The sequence below is a fragment of the Panulirus ornatus genome, chromosome 6 (assembly GCF_036320965.1).
Source record: "Panulirus ornatus isolate Po-2019 chromosome 6, ASM3632096v1, whole genome shotgun sequence".
NCBI lineage: Eukaryota > Metazoa > Arthropoda > Malacostraca > Decapoda > Palinuridae > Panulirus > Panulirus ornatus.
The window spans coordinates 54,565,505-54,580,971 of NC_092229.1; the positions used below are offsets into that span (position 1 = coordinate 54,565,505).

The 15,467-nt window shown below is 38.0% G+C and overlaps 1 protein-coding gene across 1 annotated transcript; it reads right to left on the reverse strand.

Moving 5' to 3' along the window:
- Positions 1-747: 747 nt before the first annotated feature.
- Positions 748-7,802, reverse strand: Inx2 (innexin 2). Its single transcript, XM_071662984.1, has 5 exons — positions 7,304-7,802; positions 2,862-3,103; positions 2,365-2,586; positions 2,054-2,229; positions 748-1,916 (listed from the first exon to the last, which is right to left on the reverse strand). The coding sequence occupies exons 1-5, from the start codon at positions 7,670-7,672 to the stop codon at positions 1,837-1,839; spliced, it is 1,089 nt and encodes a 362-aa protein (XP_071519085.1). The 5' UTR covers positions 7,673-7,802; the 3' UTR covers positions 748-1,836.
- Between the last annotated feature and the right edge of the window lie 7,665 nt (positions 7,803-15,467).

Consider the following 15,467-nt stretch of genomic DNA (forward strand, 5'->3'; position numbering starts at 1 on the left):
GCGTGACTCCTGTTTCCCCTTTTAGAAAGTTAAGATACAAGGAGGGGAGGGTTTCCAGCCCCCCGCTCCCGTTCCCTTTAGTTGCCTTCTACGACACGTGAGGAATGCATGGGAAGTACTCTTTCCCCCCTATCCTCAGGGATAGGGGAACAGAACACAACTTACAAAGTGGTCACTATGACACGAGGGCTTATGCAAGGTTTTGATGTGATCAGTTTCTAATTACACACACAATGGTAGTCACGAATGCCACAGGAATGCAACACAAACCACAGTAACAATTGCCTGGAAAATCATGATAGTATCGATCAACATTTTGACTGCAGTTGTCATATGTTCATCGAATTTAGTATAGTTTGGCACCATATAATCACAGATGTAGTACATGAATTTTAAGCTATTTTCAATATCAGTGAAAAATCACAATTTCTCAAAACCATTTTGACTTACCCTGGCTGATATCTCGTGTGGACAACACATGGAAAAACACTTTAGTTTACCTTATGTGCGTCATTTAGCCAGCGCCCAGTACTCCACTTCTTACACCACACACTTTGCCCTCAAAATCAAAAAAATCACCGTCTTTGAAAGCATATATAATGTAGTTTCTCCTTGCTTGATTTTATAATCCTGTAACAAATACAAATCCGTTAAAAATCACTATTTCATCCATAATTTCAACAACGATAACAATTGCTGCGTAGTTGGACTTGCCGTCACTTACTTTAGGTAAAGGAAAAACATTAGTACGGGATGTTTTTATTTGGGGATCATTTATACAAACCATATACATAAGGCACGAGCATGGTCAACTTAGTGCCCTACCTACATATAGCTGCACGTAAAAACTTATAATTACATGAAAAGTGCGTCATATACACTTCCACTCAACAAAATGTCTAAAAAATATAATTTACATGCGTCCAATATGGTTAAATCCTTGCGTTCTTGACAGTCTTTTAAATAAACTAATCCTTATATAATAATGGCCATCACAACTATCTTACTAAGTAGAAATAATTTCTAAACTATTTGCTACAACAATTGGTCCCACAAAACCAGCATTACTAGGGAACACACTGTACGGCTGAGAGGAACTCTTGTTTTGAAATGAAAGAGCTGGTTGACTAGACTGGCAAATGGCAATCCTGACTTAAGATGGCTCGCTTTATTACGTGCGGTAAGAGTTCAACTACCTTCACTCAGGACTCGCAAAAGCCAATCTACAAAAAAAAAAAAAAAAAAAAAAAAAAAAAATCACTGTGGAAGGAATATGGAAGACCATGAAGTGAATTAAACCCAGTAAGCAATGGTATTCTCCCAGTGCTGTTATCATTTCTACCCGCACACAAACCCCCACAAATAAAAAAAAAAAAATATATATATATATATTGCTATACAGGGAATGCTTAATAAAAGTCTGCATATTGCTTATCTCGCCATAACAATATCAATTACAAATGCAAAAAATAAATATAACGAAAAGAACATAAATGGAAGAGATCAGAGCTTTGAGACGTCAATTACTGAGAAATATTTTGTGACTACCTTCGGCAATAATGTGCACCTTCCTGAGTATTTCAAATACTTATCATGCACCATTTACAGATTTGTGAACAAAATATCAAAAATTCATTTCCTCTTCCACAACACAAACATCAAAGATCTATACATAAGCCATGAGCAAATTTGGCATCCTCAGAATCCATGAAAGGGATCTTTTAGGGGTCCCACGTCCGGTTGGCAGTTCCCCTTGTCATGGTTCACTGTCACTTTAGACAAATCTACAGGTAAGCTCTAGGGTGTGCCTACTGTGGTATTCACGGTAGGAATACTTTAGACAGGGCCCTTTCCTTGAAGTTTGTTAGCCAGATCAGTGATGAACTCCTTGTAGATCAAGGGATCCATGTTCTTTGCTGTAACAAAGGCAGAGCAACTTTCAAATACACATTAAATTTAAATCTATGTTAGGTCTTACCACAAATACCAGCTAAAATAAGTCAACTATGAAACGTAGCCAAGAATCATCAAAACGCAGCAAGTGGCAACTCACCTAACTGATAAAGAACGAACCAGTCGCCAATCTGACACTTCCGGGAGATAGCTTCCACATTATCGGAAGAAGCAAGGCGGGAGCGAGTGCGAAGAAGGATCTGTCGGAAGGCTGGGGTGAAGGTGGCCAAGCGATAAAGAAGACCAACCCCGGATATCACAGCTACGATGATGAACCTGCACATAATACAATGTTTATAGCACATTAAACTTTTCGTAAGGCATATAATCTGAAATTTTGGTAGAGTTCTAGTACCAAAGCACACAAATGCAAGAATCTAACATGTAATAAAAATACATCAAAGGTCTTACCAAAACCACAGGAAGATGTAGATCTTCTCATTGAAGATGTTGAGAGGCAGCACACACAGACCGTCATGCCTCTCGACTGTGCCTGAAGCACCATACTTGTGGAAGGTGCATTTGGCTACCTTGGGGAATACCTCATCCATCGGATCGTGCCGGGAGCCCAGCTCTTGCTCACTGAATTCAATGACACGAGTGCCATAGGTCGTGAACTCGTAACCCAAGAATCTTTGGAAATATAATTTCAAACAAATAAACACGACAAATGTCAAACACTTGAAAATTATATTCAAAGTTCGTGTTTTCTACTATATACAGAACAAAGAAAGATATTCCTCCCTCAATGAAAATTCTGTTAATTACAAACTGTTACTTTCCAAGATAATTACTGCAGAGAAACCAGAAAATGTTTACTACTAATTACACAAAAAAACAACTTAACTTCCTTGAAATAAGTCAATCGCCGTTTAATAATGATAAACTATATCATATCCCAAGCTAACCTGTCGGTGAAGTAGATCTGGCCGATAACATTCACGAAGTTTAGTACCTCACACACAAAGAACCTAAATGCATAAAAATTGTGGTTGTGAAGGTTGACGCTGAAGTAGTCAACCAACATGGCCTTCCTGTCCCGTTTCACCTCGTCGTCTAGGATGGGAGAGTTAAGCTGCATCACCAACATCTTGACCTTGCCGCCTTCCCATATCTTCCACAGGTACCGGGGGATGTAGAACATAATGGCCTAACATGGAAGAAAAATATACTTTTGTCACAAACTATACATGAACGTTAACAGTATTCATGTCGCCATCAAAACTTAAAGCAATGTGTCAAACCACAGCAGACATTCCAAAAAATAATTCAGTCTAATAAGCAAGAAAAAAGCTGAAACTACCCACTACCACGGATACATATGAGTAAATAAGCTAAAGATCATTCAAGACTAAACATCCCTTCAGTACAGGTCACCTTTTACCCAAGATGAGAGAATTGTAAATATTTAACAATGATAGCGAGTCATACCCAAATTCTGTGTAGTACACGCCAGAAGCTACCAGTGGAAATCAGTTTTCTCCCAGACCTTATCATACGTACTCTCAGTGGATCATCTCCCTCTACAGCTCGATATGTGGCATAAAATTATTTTTGCTCGATATGTGGCATAAAATTATTTTCACCTATCTTATCAGGAGGCTGTTTAAGGCTGCAGGGGCTTAAAGGCCAACGTACCCTCCAGAATTTTATTTGGGTATATTATATATTTACTAAATACTGTCGATATGTATCTTGCTAGATTCCCGTTCTCTACCTGAAAAGTTGTAGTTTCTACTACTTGCAAGCAGCGAACTGACAATTTCCTACAAGTTGAATATTCACACACACGACAAGCCTTAAATCTAAAGCAATAAATCTTACACAGTTCTCCAACCAACAGGATTTAACATGGTAGAGGTTTAGTTATTAGGTAGCCGTGTGTCGCCATTGTTAGCCTCTGACGGTTAATATTCCTTCAGAGATACAAGACACTGCCTCATTGCTTTTGCTTTAAAGTTTTCGTTGAATTTCCTTTACCAGTACTGTTACCAGCTTGACAAAAAAAAAAAAAGTCATCCAGCGTACTTCCATAATTCTTCAACACGCCAAGTCCTTTTACATACTATCATCAGCTTGTTTCCAATTGGAAAAATGCTGTGTAATCTACTTACATAAAATAATGGCCACTATGGTTACACTATTATGCTTTATAAAAACACAACCGGTACTTTTTTATCTATTATAACACAATTACCGTGTAGCACATCTCGACAATCATCAGATTTTATATGGCAACATTCATCCTGGACTGACGATAGTCTTCTGGAGTTCTAAACGTATAACATCCAGTGCTACTGACACCAACACAATAGCAGTTCTCAACTGACCAAGTTTTTGATCTGGTCTGAGCAGGAAAGCGTGGTGGAGAAATTTTCGATGATGCTTTCTTGCGCCAGTTTTCCTAGACTGAACAAGATATGGAGTTTTACCTCATTCTAATTTAACCAATGGTTATATTAATGATTCTGTGAGAAAAATTTCAGTCAGCAAATGCCATAAACCCTAAGCTGGGTCAGTAGGATGCAATGATGATGGACTCAGGACATGCAGCAAAGCACCATCAGCATGCAGTATCCAAGGTATACACTAAGATACGGATGTAGAGAACATGGCCTTTGACCTAACCCATAAAATCATTCGATCTTGGTGCAACGCCGCCCGAAGTCATGAAAAATTATTGTATATGATAATCAAATAACCGCTTTACCTGCAGCCAAAGGCCGAAAATATTCCAACTCAGAGTGGGGCTATATATATGAAGGCATTACAAAGCCAGCCATAGGATAGTTAGCTAACAAAGGAGTCTTCTGTCCCCCTTCCATAACTTGGCTGAAAGTCCTACAAGTCATGTATGGTTTTCAGGGTAAGAAAAAAAAAAGGACTAATGAAAAGGTCACGCTGGTTCAGTTTTACCTAAGGATAACATGTCCCCACATACGTAACTCTTAAATATTTAAGACTATACTTCACGAACTCACGAATCATACATCTCTAGTTATTCGTGAAGGCCACGCTTTTAATGTATACAATAAAAGCAAAACCTTTCCTATAATAAAAAAAATGAATTAAGTTCGGTTTGGAAAGAAAGGGAAGGTAACCTCAGTTAGCAGTCATTAAGATCTGCTTCTGTAAGCACGTTTGTCAGTTTTCTCAGTGAATCTATTGCTCCAATGGGCCTAAATCAGTTGCTGAATATTCCTAATTACGACTTGCCTTTCTCTGAATATATCACACTATTCAAGAAGCTAATCATCAGCACTGCACATACGTAGACAAATATATCTATAATACATGACTTCCCATCCCATATGAGCATTCTGAACAATAGTCGCGTCGGAGTCAGTGGATGCTGGTTCCAGAGCTGACAACGTTAAGAATATACCTCCATACACAGCTGCTGCCAAACCACTTGTTCTTTAATTTCAGAAGTACTAATCATTTTCTAATAAACTAAAAAGTAATCTTTGCACTGTGCTAGTATTACAACATTCTTCGGCATCCGGTATTCTGATCAATACGGAAAACTTCCAAATAGTTCAATTTTTCTACAACCTTTGAAACCAATTCTCTTTCAGCCCCTCCACTTTGTACCATACAAACGAAGTACACTACCACTGATGCATCCCATCAATTAAAATATATAACATGGAAATAAATGAAAACGCAAGAAAATGTGCGTGCAAATCAGTCAGTCCTGAGTAGGCAAGAGTGCCTTACCACATACACAAACAGCGTTTACGAACAACATTGTGTACTAGTATAAATACACATATAAACAAATACAAATGTTGATGACTGATCACAGGAAACATCAGTTGTCACATTGGCAGTTAAAGATTATTAAACCTGCATCAAATGTATACAAACTTATCCAAGCACCCAAAAGTGACTAACATGCTCACTTGCAGTTTGCATACGTACATTAAAGCATATAAATAAGTATTCATCTTTACCTCTACTAAGTGACCTAAATTACACTAAACACGCAAACTTATGTGGGAAAATAAAATTTTCTTTGTGTTTACACCACCATGTGCATACATAGTGAAACAAAAACCCTCTCGAGATTAATGCGCAAGGGAATACACTTTCAATTACTATATTTCCGTATATAATGTAAAAAAGACATTGTTACAGCAAGACCACACGTAATACACAACACAATACTCAAATACGATACTTTTCCATACCTACTGAACAAAACACGCTTATATGTCCATGAGCTTGTTTTGTCTAATACGAAAGGCTTACTCAATAAATGAGGCAGGCATACACAAATTGGTGCAGTATAATCGGCTGGCATCCCCTAAGAAACTAACCTATAGAGATAAACTAGTAACATTCAAAGACAGGAGTGAATAATCCAATATGAAGAACTATAACTGACGGGCATCTTTTCTTTTTACCTACACTGGGGAAATACAATTGCAACCAGAGTGGCATGCATTCCGGGATCGACCTCTAGGATCCTCCTCGTTTTCAAAGTGTGAACAAATAAAGTTCACACGCGTCATCATAATCTAAATTTCTCAAAACACTTATGAACTACAAATGAAAAAATCTAAAAATATTTAGAGCATACTATTAAATAACGAAATAGTATAAGCGTTTCAATCTAACCAGGATAACTGACGAGTACATTAATTTGAGTACTGCTGAGTTAGATTTGATCCAAGTTTAGCGTTTTCGCCTTCATGTTCATACTATATAAACGAGAAGTTTTCAAATAAGCTTAACGTTTTCTTAACCCAAGGAATTTTTGTACTTCCAATACAAAGGCACTCCACAATATTACGAACCCCAATGCAAATAAGGTGCACCTATGCACTAGCATACGTTAAATACCTTGTAGGTATTGATCCGACATAACCATCTATTAATTTCGTATAACTTACCCTCTATGTACAATAAAACTTTTAGTATCAGTTTCAAGATGAATGCTGTAAATAACATACTTGATTACAGACATGGCCTGTCATAACTGTACCTACCTTAACCAGGATATTTTCACAAGTAAATTCTAGACACAAAATGACTTACAATCACTAATTAAACTACAAATTTCTAACTAGGATAACGGAATTTCCTAAATAAAATCACTCCGAAATTGGACACATTATGTAACCGTTGAATAATGAATCACCAAGTACAGCAAATCTTTCAGTTTGTCAATTTCAATTAATGTGCAATATTGCATGAAATCATCAAGAAATAATTGCCCACTACTGTGCAATCCAAACACACCCCAAGAGAGAGATGGCGACAATACCACAACCAGCAGTATGCCGCCTCTGAACCAGCCAATTTCTATGTTTCCTACAAACGTTAAAATACCTAGGGAACTCACCTGAAGGTACAGGAAGAGCGTAACCCACTGGTAGTACTTATGATGCCGAGTCGTATATTGGTCGTCTGGGCCATGTTTGTCACGAGATGCTACGCCCGGGTGAGGGACCTCTTCACCCACCTTAGCTCCAGTTAAGGCAGGAATGGTGAAGGTAGAGTGGATCCAGCAGTAGGTATCCATGATACCGCTGTCGACTCCTTCCACTATACAGTCGATGGGATCGCCGAAGTATTGTTTCTGCGTTATCAATAAACTGAACGCCACCAACAAGAACATTGTCCCCTTGTAGTGCAACCGGAAAATGTTATTGTCTATACTGACGGAGTCTATCTTCAATAGACCCCGAATGGAGCCAAAAACATCATACATCTTGTTGGTTTCTGTAGTATTACGCTCAAAGTACCAGTAAGTATATATATGTCACTATTACGGAGCGGAGCGCTGCACTACAACTGCACCCCGTCAGGGTTGATGCCACACTCCCGTCAGCTGGTCAGCTGTTCTAGCCTCGCACGGCCTCCCTTAACCCATCAGGGCCGTTCCCGAAACCTCGGAAGAACACGGTCTGCCGGCCCAATGTAGCAACTATATAACAGAGGAATGTTGCCTTTAAATGCAGGTTCTGCAGGAATTGTAGCCGTGTCTTGGTCTGATGTTCATAGATCTGCCAGCATGCAAGGTAGTAAAAGACACGACATAAGGAGGAAGTTACATACTGTGTATGACAACCATCTTCTCTACGGGTGGCGCCCAGTGGCATATCCTGGACAAGCCGGTAGGGGTTTTATTACCATATGTTCCATATATTCAACAACTTTCATAGAACATATGCCTGGTTAGTCATGATTCGTTATCACACTGAGTGTATTGGAATCACCAAAGTAGTATATACGTGAGATAAGATAATACATAAGTGAAGGGACGGGTATGGCAACACTTCATCGCCATTAGGCTTGCTTAAGTGTAATTCACGACCTTACTCCCGCTCCATCTACTTTGTCCTGTATTTTCTGATAACTTGAATGCAACATAAGAACGTATCCTTTTCCCACGATATGAAAAATACACATTATTATTATTATTATTATCATTATTTATCAATATTGTTATCATTAGAATGATTTGATTCGCATGCCTAGTTGTCTTGCATATTTTAATCGAAATTTTGTCCATTTTCGAAAACATGTTTGCATTTTCTTAATGAGATGCCATTCATGCACAAGTCGAATAAGTTTACGGCCCTTGATGCGTAAGAATACAACCATTCTCCATTAAAAACGTATTCCAGCCGGCATCGTCTTTTCCTTCCAAATTAATGTAATGGCATCCATCCTTACAACACCTGTAACTTGTATACATGTTCTTCATTTTGCTAGTCACCCCTGGTTCTCCTGTCGTGTATAACAAACTTATTCCAGTAAGCTTCGAGTGCTGTTGCTTTGTCTACACTAGGGTGGCGACTGTTGTTCCTACAGATACACAAAGAACATGAACATTAGACTCAGTACTAACCTCTTTAGCACAACGATCACATCCTTAAGTACGACGCTATGATCTTAAGGTAACTGTAGATAATAATACAAGGGTCGTACCGTCGTGTCCAGGGTTCGTATTGTGATGCTCAAGGTTTGTACCGTGCTCATGGGTCGTATCGTCATGCTCAAGGACATTACAGCGTGGTCAAAGGTCATGTTCAGTGGTCGTACTACCGTGTTCAAGGGGTTAAAAAACTAAGTTACCTAATTATGTATGGTTCAGTTTTCCAGCTCTATAGTATTGTTGCTAGTGAGTTTGATATGCACCAAGCAACATGTGTCACTGAGGCATACACGGAAAGATAAAGATGTATAAAGCATAGTTCAAAAAGTTTAAGATGTTAAGGATGCTGTTGTGATGAAAAACACTCAGTCGCTTGCAAAAATTTTCAGTAATTCATAGCTTAATAGTTTGTAATGTTAATGACAATAACAGTGACGACATAGTGCTTTACTACGTTATTTTTAATCGTTATCAATATTAGTTGCTTTTATTTTCTGCGGGAGTAAAAGGTAAAGTAAAAATGGTTGTAGTTATTGCAGATTAATATGAGGTGTGGTTTTACTTGTTCCTGTTGCAAGTTTTCATATTGTTGCGGTATTACCATATCCATGTCATTATCACCATCACTTGATCATGCTGTCTTGACCATTTGTTTACTTATAGTGATTTGGTTGGGTTTAGGACCACGCAGGAGAAGCGGTCCAAGTGAGTGACCTTTGTCTCGGACCAACCAAGCGAATCCAACTTTCACTCCTGCCGGGTCCGTCAGCCATGCAAATCCTACGAGAGGTTAGTTCGAGACATACAATAAGAAACTATGTCGTAGAGAATCAGATCTAACGGTCAAGTGTTGCAAGATATCAGAGGGCTAGAATATATAGTCCTTCGAAAGAACATATGGATTTAGCCTTACGAAGGCCAGATAGGTTAGGTCCTACAGGAGGTGAGAGGGTGTGTTCCTACGAGAGGTTAAAGAACGTAGTCCTGATGATAGTTATGTGGTCTAGTTTCACAGAAGGGATAGTCTGGATCTAGATACAGTTTAATCAGCGGTTCGATTTTCGGGAATATGAAAATCAAGCCTGCAAGGGGTTTTACTGGCAGGTGATCCAGTAATGTGTTGTTTTTTTTATAGTACAATAGTCGGTTACTATAACCACATTTATGTTGCATTTACAATAGCCTTACCAGAATATTCAATTTGCATTTTCTTTAAGACTGCAAGGGCATATATAAGGAAGATAAGAGGTATGCCATAGTTCTGAAAAACGTGCGTTAAGTGAAATATGTCATTTGCACTTTAACCGGATGTCTTAGTCATAGATAAGAACATTTGTCCCAGGAGACAAATTAAAAGTTAATAAAGTTTTAGCATAAGCTGATATCTCAAAAAAAAAGAAATAGAAGAGAAGCCAAGCAGGGGCTTTTCCAAACAGCGGAAACTATGTGCACCATTAATGAGTTATTTTAGCTGATTGTAAATCTCAACATTATTCAATGTTTGTTTAATTGACATCTTTAAATTTGATATTTCATACTGATTATGACTTGATGGCCCTTTGTTGATGATGATCAAATTGATTATTTTTCTCAGCGTACGAAAATAGTACCTCAGTACATCTGAAATAGTCTGCAAGTTCAATCCACAACAGTGTTCTATGGAAATGAAATGTCAGTTTTGTAAAACATAACTTGCATCCTGGAGGAAGATTCCTTAAGTCAAAGCAGGAGTCCCTATAGAGTGAAAAAGAACTATTTGCATGTGATAAATCTTACGTCTTACATTATGGCGTTCAGATGAATGTCTTTAATATTCATTTGGTTTGTAATTGAATGGTCAACATTTGCGGTTTAGAAAATGTGCTGGTATCATAAACTAGCTTTTATTCGTTTCGGAACAGTTGATCCATTTACATAGAGGACTGATCCGTCCTTGTATGGAATACTACTCTCACATTTTGGGAGGTTCATTTGTAAGTTTACTGTCATCTACTGTCTCTGCATGCTTATGTGACAGTTGAGTTCAAAGCAGTTCGATAACTCCCAGTTTGATGTGAAAACCAGTCCTTTGCTTCAAAATTCATTCGTGACGGACCCTTAACATAAATAAAGCTAAACTGCCCCAGCAACATCCTGATAGCATAAGTATCATAGAGACAGAATCTTATTTCTAACATCTTAAAAATCTTAGTGTTTAAAGCAATCGCTCCAGAATCAAAAACGGAGACTATACATAAAATTAACTGAACTGGATACCAGAATTACGATATATTAACCTAAAGTACTGTACGCTGTGACCTTCCTGTAACTGTAATTTCTGACATTAAACTTGCAAAGGAAACAGGAAATCTAAGAGAGTAAAGCGAGACTCGTTCCCAGCTACAGTTTTATTTTGTAGCAACTGCTCAGTCCTATTTGTATAGATAAAAAAGTTTAGGTATAGTATGTAATTCGTTTAACGACCTTCTCGTGATGAAGAACTATCATTCGCAACAACAAATATTTTTTAAGTAGTTTCTCCAGAACGTTCTAATATTTTGGTCTCCTAATGTCATACTGCCAAAACAAAGTTAATAAGAATTCTAATTCCAAAACGATATTAGTATTACAGTATTAAAAAATCCACAATGAGGTTCCAGTGATCGTAATATGGGTCTCTGTTTGACAGTCAAATGAAACTTGACATATTGTGAAGAACCGCACATAGGTGAATTAGTAACATGGTACTACATAGCATACAATAAGTATTTAAAGTAGTTGTCGGCGTGAGGGTTGAATAAAATACTTCATTCAAAAGATGAACAGGAATCATAAGTATAATTCAACTTTTCACAGTCATACCAAACAGTGGATTTACTTTAACAAGAACAGAAAGGCGTATAAAGTGTATTAATCTAGTAACATTGCTGAAAAAGCTTGTCAACAGTAAATTTTCATCAAATCTTGAACAAATGCTGGCCGTTCTCATGAAGCGCCCGCTCGGGTTGAAGGAAATTTTGGGGGCCACCTTTTTTTGTCTTGTTCTTCAGAACAGTAGACTAATGCTTGACGGCTTTATCTCGAGCGTCCTTTGCTGAATGCAAGTACTATGCAGGACATTCTACGGATGGCATCTGGTATTTCAACGACCTTAAATTTCGGATTGAATGTGCTGTCAAATTCTAGTTAATCGCTTTTTGTTTCTGTGACGAAATTTATTTAAAACATTTCTTTCAAACGTACTGTTATCAATTCTCTCCATAATATTTTTTCTGCATACGCAAGCAGGAACACCTTGCTTAAATTAATTTACATTTTCAACTCCTTGTCTAGATTATAATATATTTATCTGTAGTCGTCTCATTAATTTTGTTAACTGCAGTTATCCCGGTGGGTGGGTAGGTTTTAAAGCTGTGCAAGGCGAAATGAGCAACGCTGGGAATGACAGTATATAACGGAACCCAAGATGCATGCTTCCCTTGAAGCACGCCTGGTTCATGGTACTAACAGAGCACGTTCGACATGTCAACATTGCTTCATGACCATTACCTCTGTTTGTATAATACGTGGAGTTTAAACATGGTGCTTAATGTGTGTGTGTGTGTGTTTTTGACGTTTAAAGGCATGTCTTTGCTGAGGACAAGGGTGTTTATAGTCACTGGTGTGTGTGAAAAGTGACCGAGTGTAGGTGGGAGTATTTATTTGTGGACGACTGAGAATGCGTGTGTTTATGAAGTTATAACAGATGTAGAGACTGGAAATGGATACGTGGGTATATCTTTTAACATTTTTTGTGGCAATCAATCAACGACAAATGGTTCAGATATGTAAAGAAAGAATGAGAGCCGGAGGTGCATGGGTTGATCAAGTGCTAATCCTCACGTCCGCCCGTCGGCCAGCTTATGCACCTGGCCGGACCTGCCTCATGCTTCACTTGTACCGTCAGTATAATAAACCTTCCAGCTCTTTATAACAGGGAATTATTTTTTCCGCATGACGTGACATGGGATTATATACATCCTTAGGGTAAACACAGACAACGAAAACAACGCTAGGAAGTTTTTCTTTTCATCCTTCCCCACGATCACCTGAACAAGAAAAATCGGAATAGCATTCATATCTGTAGATTTCATTAACAGGACACCTTTCCACTATGATCCGTAGACTGACTACGTATATGTATGCTAATTTGTTGTGACTTTTAAGTGTTTGATAGCTAATTTCGCCGCGATTTATGTTGCCCAATAATCAAGTGCAAATTTACCCTCTTGACCGCTCATACAATTTTTTTTTTCAGGCCACCCAACTCATACCCAAACTAGGCCATGCTATACAGTGGATATAGTTAAATTCTAAAAATGTAAGTCTACCAGCTTTACAGGCGCGTTTTTCCGTGTAACTGATCGAGACAAGTAAAAGTTCGTAACCTCACCTTGAATGGCCAACCTAGACCATGGTCTATGGCGGCAGTCACTCATGTTTGGTAGTCGTCAGTTGCCTTCCTAACGTTTGTAATCCTTTTGTTCTTCTGGCACTATACGTATCGTTAGTAATGGTACTATGCTGTTTGTTGTGGTCATCCCTCTTACTCAAAGTAGCAGCTGAGCCTGAACTTGGAACTTCTGCGTGAAAGGTAAAAGCATGATACAGCTGCCGGTAGTTCAGAAATATTTGACAAAAGCTGTCGGTAATTCAGATATATTTCTGAGAAAACTACTTCCTAAGGTGACATTAGTAGCTACATCTTATGTAAACAATCCATCCACTCCATTCAATACCACCGAAAGGGATGGGGACCTAGTGTCACTAATAAATACTGAAATTATTTACACCCGCCAGAGGGACCAACCACCATTTCCTTTAACTTCCCATCCGGAATAGCTTTCTAGAAGGATTTTTCCACCTCTTCACCGCAAAGAAACGAATGAAGTTTTTAATTTAGAAAATCAACCTAAATGGAAAACCTTATAAACATATCGCGACCTCATTCTCGGCCGTAGAGAACAGTGGCGGGAATCGGAGTTTTCTACTGAACAAGATTTGCAAACCCAGTACAAGGACATTAATTGCAAATGAAAAGTGATACGCATACGTAATTCTAGGATAAGTTAGGTTGCATATACATACTTATTAAGGTTAGTCTGTAAGCATTCTGCTAAGGACAGGCAAATGTAAAAGCAATGAGCACATTTACTTACTGTATGTGGAAAACTACGTTGGAGACAAAAAAAAAAAAAAAAAAATTTGTGGCTACATTGTTAGTCTTACACAGGAAAAAAATCGTGACTACATGTTAGTCTTGCATCTCTTCCTTCACATGCCTGCTTGCAAGTTTGCTTAAACACAAGATCGAATAAACTACAGGCCATCCGCCAAATATTATTCACAAGCATATCATGAGAAACAGCTAGATGTAGTTATATAGCTGAAATTTTCTCATTTGCAATTATGTCCTACATTTGATGTCACTGTTCAGTTCCTTATCTCAGTAAAAGATTTTCCCAAAATCACATTATTCCTTTTTCTGACCAACTTCAGTTAACAACTTCTCTTTTCAAAAGAACATTACTTAGATGACCACTTATGCTTGCTAATTAACAACCAGTTTTCTTCCAAAATTATGCATCAATGGCATGAATATAGCAGGCTCCTTAAGTTCTGCATTCATTTAGCCACACCAGTTTTCCTTTATTTCATTTATCCCTTCAGCATTCATATTTTATCTCTCTTTCCCCTTGCCTACACAAAATGTAACGATCGTGTTCATTCAATAATACCTTCTCATAATAAGAATTTACTTCAATTTACATGTATGCAACTACAAACATTTTTTTGCATTTAAATTTCATGTTCTACACAAGGTGTCATTCACTGTTCTCCAAACCCAGTTATTCTAACAGACACAAGGTACCAATCTTCTCTGTCTCCACAAGGTTTTTCACTGCCATTACATTACTGAACTTGTCAGTATCACATCCATATGCAACAAGAACTTGAAACTAATCATTTACTGTCCAGTGACTTCACACGTGAAGTCCTCATTATAAATCAATTGTCATATGGTAGCAGGCCTAACCCCAGGCAATTTGGAAACTTTCTCCTCAATCATTAGTCTGTGAGGTTGGGAACCCCGAATTCTACAAAATTAATTCCATAAAAGGTACTTACATTTGTTCAACCCATGTAAATTGGACAAAGGTATTTCCATCTAGATACATTTAGATTGAATATACCATTGACAACTGATCATGGTAAGAGGGTCTCCACTTTTTGACAATATAACTGGATGTGATGCAGAATTTAGGCAATTAGATGGAGGTAGCCCATTCAGTACTTTATACCCCAAATTCTTTGAAATAAGTCCTCACAAGCATTCTCATATCAATTTCTTTCAATACCTGTATCAGCTATAATTAATATTGCTAAACAGGCACCTAAATACCCTCAACATCTTTAATATACTGCAAATATCTTTCTTTACGGTAAGGCAGATTTCAACACACCCATAAAGGTCATAATAAAAGACATGAGTGACTTCATGAGTACATTTGTTGTCTACAGCTATACCAGCAGTAGCAGCAGCAGCATCTGAGGCAGATGGTTACATAACATTATCAGCTGTAGTCAGGCAATGCTAACCCATGCT

Excerpts from the sequence above, each read along its gene's own strand:
- Inx2 (XM_071662984.1), bottom strand. The coding sequence starts at position 7,672 with ATGTATGATGTTTTTGGCTCCATTCGGGGTCTATTGAAGATAGACTCC. Across the intron at positions 2,587-2,861 it reads CAGATCTACTTCACCGACAG|ATTCTTGGGTTACGAGTTCA; the intron begins GTTAGCTTGGGA and ends ATATTTCCAAAG. Across the intron at positions 1,917-2,053 it reads GTTCGTTCTTTATCAGTTAG|CAAAGAACATGGATCCCTTG; the intron begins GTGAGTTGCCAC and ends CCTTTGTTACAG.